The sequence below is a fragment of the Eucyclogobius newberryi genome, unplaced genomic scaffold (assembly GCF_026437365.1).
Source record: "Eucyclogobius newberryi isolate DKJ021-1_F unplaced genomic scaffold, fEucNew1.0.hap1 SCAF_3, whole genome shotgun sequence".
NCBI classification, from domain to species: Eukaryota; Metazoa; Chordata; class Actinopteri; order Gobiiformes; family Gobiidae; genus Eucyclogobius; species Eucyclogobius newberryi.
This window is the reverse complement of record NW_027315945.1, coordinates 2,243,283-2,262,669: the sequence shown is the minus strand read 5'-3', so window position 1 is coordinate 2,262,669 and position 19,387 is coordinate 2,243,283. Positions and strand designations below refer to the sequence as shown.

Genomic DNA, 19,387 nt, shown 5'->3' with positions numbered 1-19,387 from the left:
TCTGATTGTTATAATACATGCATAAGAGCCCATCCATCCATCTTTTGCCGCTTATCCGGGACTGGGTTGCGGGGGCAGCAGTCTAAGCAGGGACTCCCAGACTTCCCTCACCCCTGACACTTCCTCCTGCTCCTCTGGGGGATCCCGAGACATTCCCAGGCTAGCCGAGAGACATAGTCCCTCCAGCGTGTCCCGAGTGTACCCCAGGGCCTCTTCCCGTTGGGACACCTCCCCAGGGAGGCACCCAGGAGGCATCCGGAACAGATGCCCGAGCCACTTCAGCTGGCTCCTCTCGACGTGATTGGCAGCGGCTCTACTCCGAGCTCCTCCCATGTCACTGAACTCCTCACCCTATCTCTAAGGTCTAAGGGAGCGCCCAGCCACCCGGCGGAGGAAACTCATTTCGACTGTTTTTATATGGGGTCTTGTCCTTTTGGTCATTACCCTCATGACCATAGGTGAGGTAGGAACGTAGATTGACTGATAAATCGAGAGCTTTGTCTTTCGACTCAGCTCCTTCTGCATCACTGCAGCTGCTGCACTGATCCGCCTGTCGATCTCACGCTCCATCCTTCACTCACTCGTGAACAAGACCCCGAGATACTTGAACTCCTCCACTTGGGGCAAGGACCCCCCACCCACCTGGAGAGGGCAAGACACCTTTTTCCGGTTGAGAACCATGGCCTCGGATTTGGAGGAGCTGATTCTCATCCCAGACGCTTCACACTCGGCTCAAACCGTCCCAGTGCAGCTGCATGTCCTGCAGGTGATGGAGCCATCAGGACAACATCGTATGCAAACAGCAGAGATGAGATCCTGTGGTTCCCAAATCGGACACCCTCCGACCCCTGACCGCGCCTACAAATTCTGACCATAAAAACTATGAACAGAACCGGTGACAAAGCACAGCCCTGGTGGAGTCCAACATGCACTGGGAACAGGTCTGACTGTCTGAGGTCCGACTATTGGTCAGATTCTCCTCTCCAGGTCCTGGAATAGACCTTATGGGAGGCTGAGGAGTGTGATCCCTTTGTAGTTGGAACACACCCTCCGGTCCCCCTTCTTGAACACAGGTACCACCACCACGGTATGACGGTGACCTGTCAACCAAGACTGTTCTTCCAGTCTGTCAACATCCCTAGTCGAGGTCAGCAGGTCTTCACCCGCACCATAAACAGTGTTGGGGCGTCGGACGGTTTGCCAGAATTTCTTTGAGGACGATCCTCCTCCATGGCCTCCCCGAACTCCTCACAGCTGTGACAGCACAAGCTGCAGTGCGCTTAGCCTGCTGATACCTGTCAACTGCCTCAGGAGTTCTACAAGCCAGAGAGGCCTAATAGGCCTCCTTCTTCAGCCTGACAACATCCCTTACTTCCAGTGTCCACCACCGGGTACAGCGGTTGCCGATGACCCTCACAATGCACTTGGGCCTGCCATGCCTGTCTTCCTCCATCAGCTGATCCAATTCAACCACCATGTGGTGATTTGATTGACAGCTCTGTTCCTCTCTTCACCCGAGTGTCCAAAACACACGGCCGGAGGTCAGATGACACAACAACAAAATCAATCATTGACCTCCGGCCTAGGGTGTCCTGGTGCCACATGGGTGCCACACGAAGAGGGTGTTTGTTGTGGACAGTCCGTGGCTAGCACAGAAGTCCAATATCTGAATAAATCAGGGAGGCCATTCTTCCCAATAAGCCTCTCCAGGTGTCACTGTCGTTGCATTTAAGTCCCCAGTGGAACAACGGAGTCTCCAGTCACTACACTGTCCAGTAACTCTCCTGGGGACTCCAAGAAGGCCGGGTACTCTGCACTGCTGTTCGGCCGTAAGCCGACACAACATTGTCAAGGTGGTTTGGCCGTGAAATACAAAATCAGCTACAGTATTCGTGCAAATTGCTTCCAATTTAAAATTTACCATAACTGCAATTTAGTGACTTTAGCAGGGCTGCTGTTAGCCTTGAGAGCCTTAAGCAGAAATTCTCAGTGGTGACCCCATGCCCCCAACCCTCTTTAAACTTGTAAATATATAAAGGGGTTTGACAGACATTATTAAGTTACTGAGGGAATTCTGTTGGAAAAGTGTGTCTGGTTTCTTTCTAAGCCCATGTCAAAGTGCCCATGACTCACAGGGAAATGCAGACTGTTGGAGAGGATGTGGCAGCAGGAGACAAACCACTATCATGTGTTTCAGGACTGTCCTGTTGTTCACAAGTTTTGGTCTGAACTTAGCAATAAACTGCAGACTGTTTTTGACATTACCCTCTTAATTTATAGAACTATGTGCTTGAACCTTAAACCTCCTGCCATGGATACAATAAATGGATACCTTTGGAATGTTCTTTTGGCAGCACGAAAAAAGACCATCACAAAGAAATGGCAACGATCAAGGACTGGACTGAGTTAGGAACAGACATCAGACAATTATATCCAGACTTAATTTGGAAATTGTCAAATTGAATGGACTTTGGACAAAGTGGGACCTTTACTTGAATTTAAATATGCCATGATTTTGTTTCTTTGAATGTTTGGTTTATTTTTTCTATCATCACTTCCTGGTCATGTTCTGTTTAGTGGAATTCTAAACAAGAGGAGTGATTATGCCAAATATGAGCAACTTGAGGGCGTGGTCTGGTGCATTCTGGGATTGGCCAAAATTGTAACTAATAAACTTCAAAACTAGTGCATCACACTATCCCCACATGGACGAGATAATCATAATCAAACAACCTTCATGGACATAAATACATAAGTTATAGAATAATAAATACTGTGGTTATTTTTTTCCTGTTCATGTAAACACTGCAGGGCCGTTCCACACTCAGCTCTTAAAGCTCTTTGCTGGACACCTCCACCTCCGGCTTGGACACTTGTTACTGCGCAGTCTGGACCAAACTGGACCGTGCAGACTTGAATGTGCTCAGCTCAGAGAGGAACATCTATTAAATAAACCAAATAAAACTCACCATCACATTCATCCAAAATCCTTGGACCAGCTCTGTGTAAAACTGGACCAGCTCTGTGTAAAACTGGACCAGCTCTGTGTAAAACTGGACCAGCTCTGTGTAAAACTGGACCAGCTCTGTGTAAAACTGGACCAGCTCTGTGTAAAACTGGACCAGCTCTGTGTAAAACTGGACCAGCTCTGTGTAAAACTGGACCAGCTCTGTGTAAAACTGGACCAGCTCTGCGTAACGGTGCAGTGCGGCACGCGACTCATGCAGTCCTTGATGTCACCAGGGGCCCAGAGGCCGGGCACTAAAGGCCAATTCATACTTTATAAGAAGCAAGAAGTTTACCTCAGGCTGGGAGAACAAGAACACCGTTGGTTTCGGCTCTGGCATTCACACTTCAAGAAGCAGCCAAATTCCTCTAGACCGCGCCCACCGTGATCCCCAAAAACGGTTTCTACACTGTTGCTATGGAGATTATTATCACGGACAGCTAAATCGATATTATTAAGCCCAGTGTTTCTCTAACTTTTTTCTGGTAACCCACTTTTTCTAATAGGTCAGATGTGTAGGAAGCAGGTAAACCATCTTACACATCTCAGGACGAATGCGGGTCATCGCAGCAGTCTGGGGGTGCAGCTCCAGAATCACCGGCTCTTGTGGCTCTGCTGCTGCCTGCCCTCGTTTAGATGTGTGTTCAGCGCCTCCTGGTTTTGGACCTGGTTTAGTCCTTGTTTAGCAAGCTCTCCGCATTGCACAAAAGAAATAAAGGTGAATTAAATAAATAAACAATAATCCATCCATCTCAATGCTTGTTTTTTCAATTTTGGAAACAAATTGAGGAACGGAAAATCATTCAGTGTTATTGCTCACTTCTTTCATTGCCTTTATATGAGGCAGGACTGCAAACATCTCTCACAGGAGGGGCGTTTGAATGCCACAGTTATCAGTCTTTGGTTTAAACACTGTATTTAACTGTAATTAAAAAATAAAATAAAAACACTGTATTTACTGGCACCATCCCACTCCAGCCTCCAGCAACCAAGTCCAGAAAAAGAGCGAACAGGAACTGCAACCTGGCTCTTGTTAACACTAAGTCTGGGGGAAAAATACTGCCCTAAACCTCCATTTCTATTTAAGGCCGATTTTTCTTTTTCTTTTTAACAAAAATTTCCTCTTTAACTCCTCTTTCAAACCATCTTTTTCTCCTGCTTAGAATTTTATCCTCACTGTATTCAATAGAGTGATTAGTGTCTTTAAGATGAAGCTGCACGGCGCTCTGTGGTCCTGAACTCCAGTGTCTTCTGTGCTGATAGAGCCTTTTGTGCAGTGGCTCTTTAGTCTCACTATGTGGCGCTCCTCACAATTTTCTTCACTGCATTGGACAGAATAGACTACACTGCTTTGTTTTTGTGTCTGCATTTGTCTTTAGGATGAACCAGTTTGTGTCTTAAAGTGTTTCCTGGTTTAAAATATACAGAAATTTAATGCTGTCTAAAAATCCTTCATAGTTTTTCAGACAGTCCAGAGACATAAGGGACAGAGACTCAATTTGTCCCTTTCGTCCTGTTTGTTAAAAGCCCAAGTAGGGTAACCACAGACTGAGAGAGTCTGTTTTTCCTCCTTCCTCTTGGGCTCTGAGCTGGTGGGCATATATATATAAACAAACTCTCACCTCACCCTCCGCGGGGGGGGGGGGGTGAGGTGCTCTTCAGGATATTTGCTGTTCCTGCACTGCACTTTTCTGGACCGAGATCTCCAACGTCCTTCCTGGATCTGCTCAATCCAATTGGGGGTCATTCCTCCAGTTTGGGGGTCACTGCCCCAAGTGCTCCGGTCACTACAGCACCACTGATACCTTCAGGCTCCAGACCTTCTCCAGCTCCTCTCTGAGGCCTTGGTATTTCAGGGCCCCCTTTGCACAGCCTACACCTTGGGTCTTGTGTGGTAGATCTGGGCCTCTATTGATCTGGTGTTCAGGTCCTGCTCCTGTCCTGCCATGATCAGGGCCTCTGTCCTTCAGACCGGCTCTTTCCAACCATTGGTGGCCACTATATATATCAGACACTTCAGTTATGTTCCGGTGGTGCATCCCATGTAGGGGCATGTCCTCCCATGTAGGGGCGTGTCCTCCCATGTAGGGGCGTGTCCTCCCATGTAGGGGCGTGTCCTCCCATGTAGGGGCGTGTCCTCCCATGTAGGGGCGTGTCCTCCCATGATGGTCCCTCCAGTACCTCATCATCCTCTGTTCCTCATTGTCTGAGACATTCACTGAGCATGTCCTCTGTAGGAGCCTTGTCCTTGATGTACTTATGGATCTTGGACGTTTCGTCCTGGATAGTGGCTCTCACACCCACTAGTCCCGCCTCCTCCTGCAAGTGTACAGTCTCAGGGTGCTAGTGTACAGTCTCAGGGTGCTAGTGTACAGTCTCAGGGTGCTAGTGTATAGTCTCAGGGTGCTAGTGTACAGTCTCAGGGTGCTAGTGTACAGTCTCAGGGTGCTAGTGTACAGTCTCAGGGTGCTAGTGTACAGTCTCAGGGTGCTAGTGTAAAGTCTCAGGGTGCTAGTGTACAGTCTCAGGGTGCTAGTGTAAAGTCTCAGGGTGCTAGTGTACAGTCTCAGGGTGCTAGTGTAAAGTCTCAGGGTGCTAGTGTAGAGTCTCAGGGTGCTAGTGTACAGTCTCAGGGTGCTAGTGTACAGTCTCAGGGTGCTAGTGTACAGTCTCAGGGTTCTGGATTTAGGATGGAATCCTCCATGTTCAGGAGCTTTCGTGTCTTAACATCTGTGGTCTGTATCTCCTCCTTTGGCCAACTGGTTATTCCTGCAGGGTCTGATCACTGGCAGGGCGTGGCAGGGTCTGATCACTGGCAGGGCGTGGCAGGGTCTGATCACTGGCAGTAGCTGTTTATTGCCCTGGACTTGTTCTTTCCATTGAGCTGCTTCTGAGGACTTACCTCACTTGTATTTGGCCGTAGCTGCTTTCCTTGTGTGTGTGTGTGTGTGTTCGTGTGTGTTCGTGTGTGTTCGTGTTCATTTGCAAGCAGTGTCCTGACCATGTACACAAACTGTTGTAGTGGGGCCTGGTCTGCTCCTGGAGGCCACTCAAGCAGATGATCCAGACCATCTACATGGGAGGGGTCCTCACAGGGGCCATCGTCTTCGGAGGACTCTCAGACAAGTGAGTACCTTTGTTATATTCAGGACGCCTCCTTAACTCAGAACTCACGGGAAAAACTTTCTGGTTTCTAAGGGTGTGTTCACATTTGCACATACATACATAAGATAAGATATTCCTTTATTGTCCCACATGGGGAAATTTCATTGTTGCAACGCAGGTAGATACAGAGGAAAAGAACAGATCACTTATAGGAAGTTTGAAAAACACTTTCAGTAGAAGATCTCCTATAAACAAAAACTCCCATTTCACAACAAGGGATGGAGGGGAATATATTAAAGATAAAAATAAATAAATACATAAATACCATTGCATGTGTCACGACAGTAATTGCACATGAATATGTGTCACGACGGCACATGGATTGCACAGTAATTGCACAGTAATTACACATATGACGGAATTGCACATGGTTAGGTCAGTATTGCGAGTGTTCAGGACTAACAGTGTTTGTTATAAAGTCTTACAGCAGCAGAAGGAAAGACCTGCGAAACCTTTCCTTCACACAGCGAGGGTGGATCAGTCACTGAAGCTGCTCTCCAGAGCGGACAGAGTGTCCTGCAGGGGACAGAGTGTCCTGCAGGGGACAGAGTGTCCTGCAGGGGGCGACACTCATGGTCCAGCATAGATGTGAATTTAGCCAGGACCCTTCTGTCCCCCACCTCCTGCACCGAGTCCAGAGCACAGCCCAGGACGGAGCTGGACTTCTTGATGACTTTGTCCAGCCTCCTCCTCTCCCTCTCTGTGATGCTGCTGCTCCTGCAGGCCACACCTACAGGAGCTGATGCCACCACAGAGTCAGAGAAGGTCTTCAGGAGTGGCCCTGTCACTCCAAAAGACCTGAGTCTCCTCAGGAGGTAGAGCCGACTCTGGCTCTTCCTGTACAGTCTGTGTTATGAGTCCAGTCCTGTTTGTGGTTCAGATGAACACCAGGTCCTTGTATGAGTCCACTCTCTCAATGTCCCATCCCTGGATGTTCACTGGTGAGGGGGGCAGTGGGGTGGCGTCTGTGGAAGTCCACCACCATCTCCTTGGTCTTCCCCGCATTGATGAGGAGGTGGTTCCGCTGACACCAGTCCACAAAGTCCTGCGCCAGTCCTCTGTCCTCCGCATCATGGTCGTCCGTGATGAGTCCGATGATGGCAGAGTCATCAGAGAACTTCTGCAGGACAGGAAGAGAAAGGGCGCGAGGACAGTGCCCTGGGGCCCCCCACACTGCAGGTCCGAGTGTCAGACACACAGTTCCGGACTCTCACAAACTGGGGTCGGTCCGTGAGGTAGTCCAGGATCCACTCTGCCAGGTCATACTCCACACCAGCCGTCTCCAGCTTGTCCCTCAGGAGCAGCGGCTGGATGGTGTTGAAGGCGCTGGAAAGATCGAACCGATCAAACCTCAAGAAGTGAGCATTTAAATCATTTACCCACTGTAGATCCCCCTCTGTCTGGGCAGGGGGGATTTTGAAGCCCGAGATGGTTTTCAGGCTTCTCCACACTCCCTGAATATTCTTCTGCTGCAGCTGCTCCTCCATCCTCCTCTTGTAGCCGGCCTCAGCCTGCCTGATCTTCCTCTTCAGCCTTCCTCCTGCACAGTCCTCAGCTCCTCCTTGTTCCCTGACCTGAAGGCTCTCTTCTTCTCCTTCAGCAGAGCCTTCAGTTCACGGTTAAGCCACGGCTTGTTGTTTGGAAAACACCGCACCGTCCGGGAAGGAACAATGTTCTCAAAACAGAAGTTGATGTAGTCCGTGATGCACTCTGTGATGGTGTTGATGTCCTTCCCATGTGGGCCATAGAGCTCAGTCCAGACAGTGGTGCTGAAGCAGTCCCTCAGAGCCTCCTCGCTCTCAGCAGACCACATCCTCACCTCACGGGATACCACAGGCTGCCTGCGCACGATGGGTTCATACACAGACCTCAGATGTACAAGGTTATGGTCCGAGCTGCCCAGGGGAGGGAGGGGGGAAGAGGAATAAGCTTCTTTGGTGTTGGCAAAAAACAAGTCCAATGTTCTATTGTCTCTTGGTAGAACAGAAGAGGGAGAAGCGTGGTTAAAGTCACCAGAGACGAGGAAGTGAGCCAGTGGGTGCTGTGTTTGCAGCCTACAAGTGCAGGAGAGCAGTGCTTCACAAGCATATTCAGCATTGGCAGACGGGGCCACATAGACTGCGATCAAAATCACATGTGAGAACTCCCGGGGCAGATAATATAGCCTCATGCCAATAGCCAATAGTTCAATATTATTGTTACATAGCTGCTGCTTCACTGTGCAGTGTTCGGGTTTGCACCAGCTCGTGTTCACATACACAGCTAGACCTCCTCCTCTTTTCTTTCCGCATTCTCTCGTTCTGTCGCCTGCAGCAGATGAAAATTGTCCAAACCTACAATAGAGTCTGGCATTTCTGCTGTTAACCAGGTCTCTGTGAAAATCAAGACGCTGCTGTCCCTATAAATCCTCTGGGACCGCATGAGGCTCGCTATTTCTGTCATTTTATTTTGAAGGGACCTCACGTTACCCATGACTACGGCGGGAACCGACTTCCTGTTTCCTCCTCTCTTCTCTCGGATTTTACGTCCAGCCCATCTGCTTCTCTGTGTTTTCCTTAGGATGTCCGCCGGGATAACGTGACGATCTCCGGGTAAGACGACTGTTCTCCGCAGTTTTATGAGTTCCTCCTTTGTGTAAACGCGGTACGGCGCCGGCCGGGGGGCCGCGGGGGGGCCAGGGGGGCTCGGAGCCGAGGCACATTGCGACGAAAACACCCAATCCAGCCGAATAAAGTCAAAAAAGGTTGAATTAAAGCGATTCCAGTGCGTGTCCCGATCGTTCATGAGTTCCTCTTTTATATAAACGTGTACCGGCGGCATATCGTACGTCAGCGGCGACCAGAGGGCGCGGGGGGGCCGGGGGGGTCTCAGAGCCAGCGCAGATCACGACGACACGACGAAAACACTCAAATTCCAGCCGAACAAAGTCAAAAACAAGTTAAATTAAAGCGATTCCAGTGCGTGTCCCTATCGTACAAGTAAAGTAGAAAAAATATTTACAAAATACAAAAGATAAAGCACAATAAGTGTGAAAAAAGTGAGAAAAGAGCGGAGCATTACACCGGGCTGCCAGCTGGACCGGCGCCTTTGTGACGTAAATTCGCATGTTCCTTCAACTCCCGGGTGCCAGAGTTTCTTGTCTTTGGGAATACTATATAATACTCGCATATATCTTATATAAGATATATTCTTCTACAATTTCATACCCAAATAGACAACTGCTTTTTCATGAACGACTCCGCCCGCTCTCCTACTGAGCACTTGTTTTAACATTACGGTAAGTTGGACATTTAAGCCAATGCAGCGCTCTTTATTTCTATGTATTCTTATGCAAGTGCTAAGTGCTTAGGAGGAGGGACATCCCGATCCCATCACGTGGTTTCAGACTCCATCGAAATCGGACGTCGCCTCCAGATCACTGATCGGATATAAATGTTACTCTTATTAGTCTCTCACCTCCGTATAACAAATGAATGGATCACAACATTTTACTGCCGTAAAGCCCACACTTTACGGCAGTAAACTTTAGTTTTGTTTTGCGCCGTGCGATCCTGCATCAGCCCTGCATGTCACAGCAGAGCGCGTCACACAGATTAAGTTTGTTTTGCGCGACAAACGCTGCAAATATGAAGAAAGCCCTGGGTGAGACGACGTGTGGTTTGGGCGAGGGCGTCGTCACCATTCTAGAGCACAGACACGGGGGTGTGGTTTGGGCGGAGCACAGACCCGGGGGTGTGGTTTGGGCGGCGCACAGACACGGGGGTGTGGTTTGGGCGGAGCACAGACACGGGGTGTGGTTTGGGCGGAGCACAGACACGGGGTGTGGTTTGGGCGGAGCACAGACACGGGGGTGTGGTTTGGGCGGAGCACAGACACGGGGTGTGGTTTGGGCGGAGCACAGACACGGGGTGTGGTTTGGGCGGAGCACAGACACAGGGGTGTGGTTTGGGCAGAGCACAGACACGGGGGTGTGGTTTGGGCGGAGCACAGACACGGGGGTGTGGTTTGGGCGGCGCACAGACACGGGGGTGTGGTTTGGGCGGAGCACAGACACGGGGGTGTGGTTTGGGCGGCGCACAGACACGGGGTGTGGTTTGGGCGGAGCACAGACACAGGGGGCGGAGTGCGGGGCTGATAGTGCGGCATGATAGTCACCGTGGCGACCGCGAGGATCAGAACACTGACTCACTCCCGACTCGACGTTCAGACGGATTTAATCAAGAAAAACATACATTTTATTCTTCTTCACCAGAGTTTTAAGAGTTCTGAAAAGCACATTATGTCTTACTTTATGACACTTTGTTTATTTGTTTACTGCTGCTGGTGTTTGAAGTTGAGCTGCTATTTTTATTTAATTCAAATGTTGCTCCATTATTTCTTATTCAAGCTCAAAGACAGTTGCACTGTCAAAGTGTAAGAAATAAAATTAAAACTGGGGACAACCTGTTGATGTTGCATTTTAACGTGTTACGAAAGTATTGGATCGGGACTCGGTTTCGGCAGATACTCAAAATCACATGACTCGGAATCGGATCGGGGCCAAAAAAACCTGATTGGGACGTCCCTAATTAGGAGTAGATTTGTTTTTTTGTCAAACCAAGGCAGGGCCCACGCCAAGTCACAAACAAAATAGAAAAATGAATGAGAGCTATAAGTAAACAGCAGAGGCAAATGTAGAGTTCAGAGTAATACGCCACAAATGGGGCTCGGGACAGGAGCAGCGATCCCCACAACCAACATCCTGAGCCAGGGGGGCCCACACTTTTTCAGCGTGCAAGATACTTTTATATTTGGCAAGACCCGAAGATGTACCTATAGATTATTATTATTAGGCCCGAGGCGAAGGACGATTATCGTCCCGGCGAGGGACTTATTATAATCAGTAACGGGGGCTGGAAAAACGCAAAAATCTAGTACTAAACAAAGACGGATATGTTCGTGAGTGGTATCGAAAATTAGAACTCCGTGAGCTCTAATTTTGAGTGAAGGTTTCGTGAAAAAATATTGAAAGACGGCTCAGTAGCGCCACCTCAAAAATCAAATAACATGGGGCCAATGGGAGCCCGAAGCCATAAAAAGTGGCAGTAAAAATATGACGTTCCCTCCAAAAAATAGTTCATGTGAGGACATGTAAAAAATAATATTATGACCCCGCCCTAGGTCATACAGGAAGTCGGCCATATTGGATCAAACACCATCCATCCATCCACCCATCCATCCATCTTCTGCCGCTTTATCCGGGGCCGGGTCGCGGGGGCAGAACTCTGAGCAGGGACTCCCAGACTTCCCTCTCCCCAGACACTTCCTCTAACTCCTCCGGGGGGATCCCGAGGCGTTCCCAGGCCAGCCGAGAGACATAGTCTCTCCAGCGTGTCCTGGGTCTTCCCCGGGGCCTCTTCCCGGTGGGACATGCCTGAAACACCTCCCGAGGGAGGCGTCCAGGAGGCATCCGGAACAGATGCCCGAGCCACCTCAGCTGGAGGAGCAGCGGCTCTACTCCGAGCTCCCCCCGTGTGGCCGAGGGAGCGCCCAGCCACACGGCGGAGGAAACTCATTTCGACCGCTTGTATCCGCGATCTTGTTCTTTCGGTCACTACCCAAAGCTCATGACCATAGGTGAGGTCAGAACGTAGACCGACCGGTAAATAGAGAGCTTTGCCTTTCGGCTCAGCTCCCTCTTTACCACAACGGTCCGATGCAGCGACTGCATCACTGCAGCCGCTGCACCGATCCGCCTGTCGATCTCATGCTCCATCCTTCCCTCACTCGTGAACAAGACCCCGAGATACTTGAACTCCTCCACTTGGGGCAAGAACTCCCCACCCAACTGGAGAGGGCAAGCCACCTTTTTCCAGTCGAGAACCATGGCCTTGGATTTGGAGCTGATTCTCATCCCAGCAGCTTCACACTCGGTTGCAAACCATCCCAGTGCATGTTGCAGGTCCGGGATTGATGGCGCCATCAGAACAACATCGTCTGCAAACAGCAGAGATGGAATCCTGTGGTCCCCAAACCGGACACCCTCCGACCCCTGACTGCGCCTAGAACCGGTGACAAAGGGCAGCCCTGGCGGAGTCCAACATGCACTGGGAACAGGTCTGACTTACTGCCGGCAGTGCGAACACAGCTCCTGCTCCGGTCATAAAGGGATCGGACAGCCCTGAACAAAGGGCCCCGGACCCCGTACTCCCGGAGCACCCCCCAAAGGACACCCCGAGGGACACGGTCGAAAGCCTTCACCAGATCCACAAAGCACATGTGGACTGGTTGGGCAAACTCCCATGAACCCTCAAGCACCCGATGGAGTGTGTAGAGCTGGTCCAGTGTTCCACGACCGGGACGAAAACCACTCTGCTCCTCCTGAATCCGAGGTTCGACTATCGGTTGGATTCTCCTCTCTAGTACCTTGGAATAGACCTTACCCGGGAGGCTGAGGAATGTGATCCCTCTGTAGTTGGAACACACCCTCCGGTCCCCCTTCTTGAACAGAGGGACAACCACCCCGGTCTGCCAGTCCAGAGGCACGGTCCCCGAACGCCACGCGATGTTGCAGAGACGTGTCAACCAAGACAGTCCTACAACATCCAGATACTTTAGGTACTCAGGGCGGATCTCATCCACCCCCGGAGCCCTGCCACCGAGGAGTTTGCGAACAACCTCAGTGACTTCAGCTTGGGTGATGGATGAGCCAGCCTCCGAGTTCCCGGTCTCTACTTCCTCTTTGGAAGACGTGACTGAGGGATTAAGGAGATCCTCAAAGTATTCCTTCCACCGTCCGATGACATCCCCAGTCGAGGTCAGCAGGCCTCCACCCGCAACGTAAACGGTGTTGGTGAGACACTGCTTCCCCCTCCTGAGGCGCCGGACGGTTTGCCAGAATTTCTTTGGTGCCGGCCGATAGTCCTCCTCCATGGCCTCCCCGAACTCCTCCCAGGCCCGGGTTTTTGCCTCTGCGACAGCACGAGCTGCGGCTCGCTTGGCCTGCCGATACCCGTCGATGACCTCCGGAGACCTACAAGCCAGAGTGGCCTGATAGGCCTCCTTCTTCAGTCTGACGGCATCCCTTACTTCCGGTGTCCACCACCGGGTTCGGGGGTTGCCGCCACGACAGGCACCGGAGACCTTGCGACCACAACTCCGAGCAGCCGCATCAACAATGGAGGCGGAGAACATGGTCCACTCGGACTTAATGTCCCCAACCTCCCCCGGGGACATGGGAGAAGCTCTCCCGGAGGTGCGAGTTGAATACCCTACTGACAGAGGGCTCCACTAGACGTTCCCAACAGACCCTCACAATGCGCTTGGGTCTGCCAAGTCTGTCCGGCTTCCTCCTCCGCCAGCGGATCCAACTCACCACTAGGTGGTGATCGGTTGACAACTCTGCCCCTCTCTTCACCCGAGTGTCCAAGACACGCGGCCGGAGGTCTGATGACACGACAACAAAGTCGATCATTGACCTCCGGCCTAGGGTGTCCTGGTGCCATGTGCACTGATGGACACCCTTGTGCTTGAACATGGTGTTCGTTATGGACAATCCGTGGCTAGCACAGAAGTCCAATAACTGAACACTGCTCGGGTTCAGATCGGGGAAGCCGTTCTTCTGATCACCCCTCTCCAGGTGTCACTGTCATTGCCCACGTAGGCGTTGAAGTCCCCCAGTAGAACAACGGAGTCCCCGGTCGGTGCACTGTCAAGTACCCCTCCCAAGGACTCCAAGAAGGCCGGGGTCTGCACTGCTGTTCGGCCCGTAGGCCGCCACAACAGTGAGAGACTTGTCCCCCACCCGAAGGCGGAGGGACGCGACCCTCTCGTTCACCGGGGTAAACTCCAACACGTGGCGGCTGAGCTGAGGGGCTATCAGCAAGCCCACACCAGCCCGCCGCCTCTCCCTGCGGGCAACACCAGAGAAGTGGAGCGTCCAGCCCCTCTCGAGGAGATGGGTTCCAGAGCCCAAACTGTGCATGGAGGTGAGACCGACTATATCTAGTCGGTATCGCTCAACCTCCCGCACAAGCTCAGGCTCTTTCCCCCCCAGCGAGGTGACATTCCATGTCCCCAGAGTTAGTCTCTGTGTCTGGAGATCTGGTCGCCGAGGCCCCTGCCGTCGACTGCCGCCCAGATCTCTTTGCACCGGCCCCTTATGGATCCTCCTGCGGGTGGTGTGCCCACGGGAGGGCGGCCCCACGTCGCTCTTTCGGGCTGTGCCCGACCGGGCCCCGTGGGGTAAGACCCGGCCACCAGGCGCTCGCCATGGAGCACCCATCCCAGGCCTGGCTCCAGGATGGGGCCCCGGTGATGCCGATCCGGGCGACGTAAACGGCCTTGTTCTTTTTGTCATCATAATGGGCTTCTGAAACGATCTTTGTCTGACCCGTCACCTAGAACCTGTTTGCCTTGGGAGACCCTACCAGGGGCATGAAGCCCCCGACAACATAGCTCCCGGGATCATTCGGGCACTCAAACCCCTCCACCACGTTAAGGTGTCGGTTCAAGGAGAATGATGGAAATGATAAACTTTGAAAATGTTTCATGTTCTAATGTAAATGATTTGTTGAACTCTGTTACATTCTAGTGTTTTGAATGTTCTGGACACCATCGCCCCTATAAAGGCTAAAATGGTTAAAAATAAGCAGAAGTTGCCATGGAGACATGATGATTTGGTCAGGGCACAGAAAAGGGAGTGTCACAGGGCCGAACGGAAATGGTGTAAGTCAAAGCTCCAGGTTCAAAAAGAGATTTACAAAGAAAAGCTGAACATGTACAACCTAATCTTATGTAGAACTAGGGAAAGATATTTTTCTGAAATAATTGGAAGCTGCAGTAACAACTTGCGTGTCCTGTTGCCACAGTAACAGATGAACAAACCCTCCAGCTCAGCTGCCGTTAGAACTCATTTCCACATCAAGTGTAATGAGTTTGCATTATTCTTTAATGACAAAGTTCAGGGCATTAAAAATGATATAAATCCCAAAATGCAAAAAATTACCCTAAAACCACCAAGACACTTAGAGCTAACTCACTTTGCACCAGTAACTGACAAAACTGTCCATGAGATCATCACCAGTCTGAGTTCATCTACATGCTGCCTTGATGTGTTACCCACCAAATTTCTAAAGTCTGTGCTGAACAGTTTGTTAGCACCATTCACTCACATAGTTAACATGTCGCTTCAATCTGGAACATTCCCAATGTCTTTGAAAACTGCGGTCATAAAGCCTCTCCTAAAGAAGAGCAGTCTTGATGCCGCAGTACTGAGTCATTACCGGCCCATCTCTAATCTGCCATTTTGGGGCAAAGTCCTTGAAAAGGTTGTTTACAACAGTCACAGATTTCCTCTTAATAAACAACTCATTTGATGTTTTTCAGTCAGGTTTTAGACCTCATCACACTGAGACTGCTGTTGTCATGGTGACTGAGACTGCTGTTGTCATGGTGACTGAGTCTGCTGTTGTCATGGTGACCGAGACTGCTGTTGTCATGGTGACTGAGACTGCTGTTGTCATGGTGACTGAGACTGCTGTTGTCATGGTGACTGAGTCTGCTGTTGTCATGGTGACCGAGACTGCTGTTGTCATGGTGACTGAGACTGCTGTTGTCATGGTGACTGAGACTGCTGTTGTCATGGTGACTGAGTCTGCTGTTGTCATGGTGACCGAGACTGCTGTTGTCATGGTGACTGAGTCTGCTGTTGTCATGGTGACCGAGACTGCTGTTGTCATGGTGACTGAGACTGCTGTTGTCATGGTGACTGAGACTGCTGTTGTCATGGTGACTGAGTCTGCTGTTGTCATGGTGACTGAGACTGCTGTTGTCATGGTGACTGAGACTGCTGTTGTCATGGTGACTGAGACTGCTGTTGTCATGGTGACTGAGACTGCTGTTGTCATGGTGACAAATGACATCCGCCTGAACACTGACACGGGCAAAGCCTCAGTCTTAATTCTGTTAGATCTGAGTGCTGCTTTTGACACTGTCCATCATGTGACCCTCTTACAGAGACTAGAGGACTGGATGGGCATCACTGGCCCCGCCCTAAACTGGTTACGGTCCTATCTGGAAGACAGCATTTTCCTCTCTCTTTTCCTCTCTCCTTCTCCTCTCTCCTCTCTCTCCTCCCTCTCTCTCTCCTCATCTTTCCTCCCTCCTTCTCTCTCCTCCCCCTCCTCTCTCCTCCTCCTCTCACCTCCTTCTCCTCCTTCCCCCTCTCTCCTCCCTCTTATCCTCTCTCCTCCCTCTCCTCTCTCTCTCCTCCCTCCTTCTCCTTTCTCTCTCTCTCCTCCCTCTCCTTCTCCTCTCTCCTCCTTCTCCTTCTCTCAACTTCTCTCTCCCATCCCTACTCCCTCCTTCTCCTTTGTTCTTCTTCTCTCTCCTCCCGCTCTTCCTCTCTCCTTCTCCTCTCTCCTCCCTCTCCTTCTCTCTCCTCCCTCTCTCTCTCCTCATCTCTCCTCCCTCCTTCTCTCTCCTCCCTCTCCTCTCTCCTCCTCCTCTCACCTCCTTCTCCTCCTCCCCCCTCTCTCCTCCCTCTTCTCCTCTCTCCTCCCTCTCCTCTCTCTCTCCTCCCTCCTTCTCTTTTCTCTCTCTCTCCTCCCTCTCCTTCTCCTCTCTCCTTCCTCTCTCCACCTCCCTCTTCTCCCTTTCCTCCCTCTCTCTCCTCCTCCCTCTCCTCTCTCCTCCCTCCTTCTCCTTTCTCTCTCTCTCCTCCCTCTCCTTCTCCTCTCTCCTCCTCTCTCCTCCCTCTCCTCCTCTTTCCTCCCTCTCCTTCTCTCTCCTCCTTCACCTCCCTCTCCTTCTCTCTCCTCCTCCCTCTCCTCCCTCTTCTCCTCCCTCTCCTTCTCTTTCCTCCCTCTCCTTCTCTCTCCTCCTTCACCTCCCTGTCCTCCCTCTCCTTCTCTCTCCTCCTCCCTCTCCTCCCTCTTCTCCTCCCTCTCCTCTTTCCTCCCTCTCCTTCTCTATTCTTCTCTCTCCTCCTCCCTCTCCTCTCTCTCTCCTCCCTCTCCTTCTCTCTCCTCCTCCCTCACCTCCTCTCCTCCCTCTCCTTCTCTCTCCTCCTCTCTCTCTCCTCCCTCCTTCTCCTTCTTCTCTCTCCTCCTCTCTCTACTCTCTCCTCCCTCTCCTCCTCTTCCCTCCCTCTCCTTCTCTCTCCTCTCTCCTCTCTCTTCTCTCTCTCCTCTCTCCTCCCTCTCAATCTCTCTCCTCTCTCCTCCTCCCTCTCCTCCCTCTTCTCTCTCTCCTTTCTCCTCCCTCTCTCTCCTTTCTCCTCCCTCTCCTCCTCTCTCCTCCTCCCTCTCCTCCCTCACCTCCCTCTCCTCCCTCTCCTTCTCTCTCCTCCTCCCTCTCCTCCCTCTTCTCCTCCCTCTCCTTCTCTCTCATCCTCCCTCTCTCTCTCCTCCCTCCTTCTTCTCTCCTCCTCTTTCTACTCTCTCTCTTCCCTCTCCTCCTCTTTCCTCCCTCTCCTTCTCTCTCCTTCTCTCTCCTCCTCCCTCACCTCCCTCACCTCCTCTCTCCTCCTCCCTCTCCTTCTCTCTCCTCCTCCCTCTCCTCCCTCTTCTCCTCCCTCTCCTTCTCTCTCCTCCTCTCTCTACTCTCTCTCCTCCCTCTCCTCCTCTCTCCTTCTCTCTTCTTCTCTCTCCTCCTCCCTCTTCTCTCTCTCCCCTCTCCTCCCTCTCCTTCTCTCTCCTCCTCCCTCTCCTCTCTCCTCGCTCTCAATCTCTCTCCTCCCTCTCCTTTCTCCTCCCTCTCCTCCTCTCTCCTCCCTCTCCTCCTCTTTCCGCTCTCTCCTCCCTCTCCTTCTCTCCCCTCCTCTCTCCTCCTCTCTCTCTCCTCCCTCCTTTCTCCTTCTTCTCTCTCCTCCTCTCTCTACTCTCTCTCCTCCCTCTCCTCCTCTTCCCTCCCTCTCCTTCTCTCTCCTCCTCCCTCTCCTCGCTCTTCTCTCTCTCCTCTCTCCTCCCTCTCAATCTCTCTCCTCCTCTCTCTCCTTTCTCCTCCCTCTTCTCCTCCCTCTCCTCCCTCTCCTTCTCTCTCCTCCTCTCTCTCTCCTCCTCCCTCCCGTGCTGTTGGGGTCCATGTCTGGACTGGTCACTCAGCGTGTCCATCTACTGTTTCTTAGCTTCAAACAATAAACGTTATTTGGGATGGACTGCCTCTGCCTCCAAGAGTGACTGGCCCTAAGCCAACACACACATTAGGTAATAGTCAATGTCCTACAATATATGTCAGAAAATATTAAAGGTTACACGCAGCCCTGACCACTAGTGTGACGTGTGCACACCTTTAATAAATGAACCAATCACCAGGGCCAGGAGTGAGCAGCTCACAGACGGGTCAGTGTCACCACCACTTCATGACATATAGAAATGCAAAATCAGACAGTTTAGTTCCTGCAACGCACCTGGAGCCTGCTGAGCCCTGCAGAAGCTCCAATAGGTCAGGTCTGACCGGCCCGCTGAACCGGCCCGCTGAACCGGCCCGCTGAACCGGCCCGCTGAACCAGCCTACACGAGCAGCTTGTTTTCTCACTGCTCTGATTGGCTGAGAGTCTCTCACATACACACTAGTTAATGTCCCCTCCGCCACAGTCAGGCACATGACAGAAAAAGCAGAAGAACAGTGCCACGACCACGATACTCAAAATGGCAAAGTTGCAAACATCTGTAAAAAGAAACTATTTTACTCGAGTAAAAATCACTGTCCCTGACAAAGTTGTCTTTTCCTAACCTCCTGAGCAATGCTAAAACACCCTCCTTTTAAAGACAAAGCAATATGTTACCACAAAAACCAGTCAGTAACTGGTTACCACTATTACTGATATTACTATTATTAACAAGCTGAGGCCTATTAGTCCGGTAAGGCCGTGCAAAGCACGGCTGCGAAATCGAGCGCGAAGCGCTCGCCCACTTCCAAACACTCACTAACGCACTCCTCCACTCATGCACGCCCCGTGCATACTAATTAGTTGTAGAAAAATGGAACATTACCGTTGTAAACGGGCGAAGACCGTGCAAAAGTGCGCACTAAACGAGCGCTTTACATTGCGTCGTCATCCCCATATAAAGCACTCATTTGCGCTAAGTAGCTCACGAATACGTTCCCCATCTCTTGCATGTTCCGTGCATATAAACATGTAATGCAAAAATTGAACATTATTACTGTTTAGAGGGCCAAAAACACAAAGTGGGCGGAGCCCACTCAAAATTAACGAAAGTACCCGTCAGTGAC

General features: G+C 51.2%; 1 protein-coding gene across 1 annotated transcript in view; it reads left to right on the top strand.

Moving 5' to 3' along the window:
- oatx (organic anion transporter X) overlaps positions 1-19,387 on the top strand; it is an 89,736-nt gene that overhangs the window by 5,812 nt on the left and 64,537 nt on the right. The window contains exon 5 of the mRNA XM_072460967.1: positions 6,030-6,133. Within this exon, the coding sequence (XP_072317068.1) occupies positions 6,030-6,133 (104 nt within the window). The remainder of the gene's footprint in view (positions 1-6,029; positions 6,134-19,387) is intronic.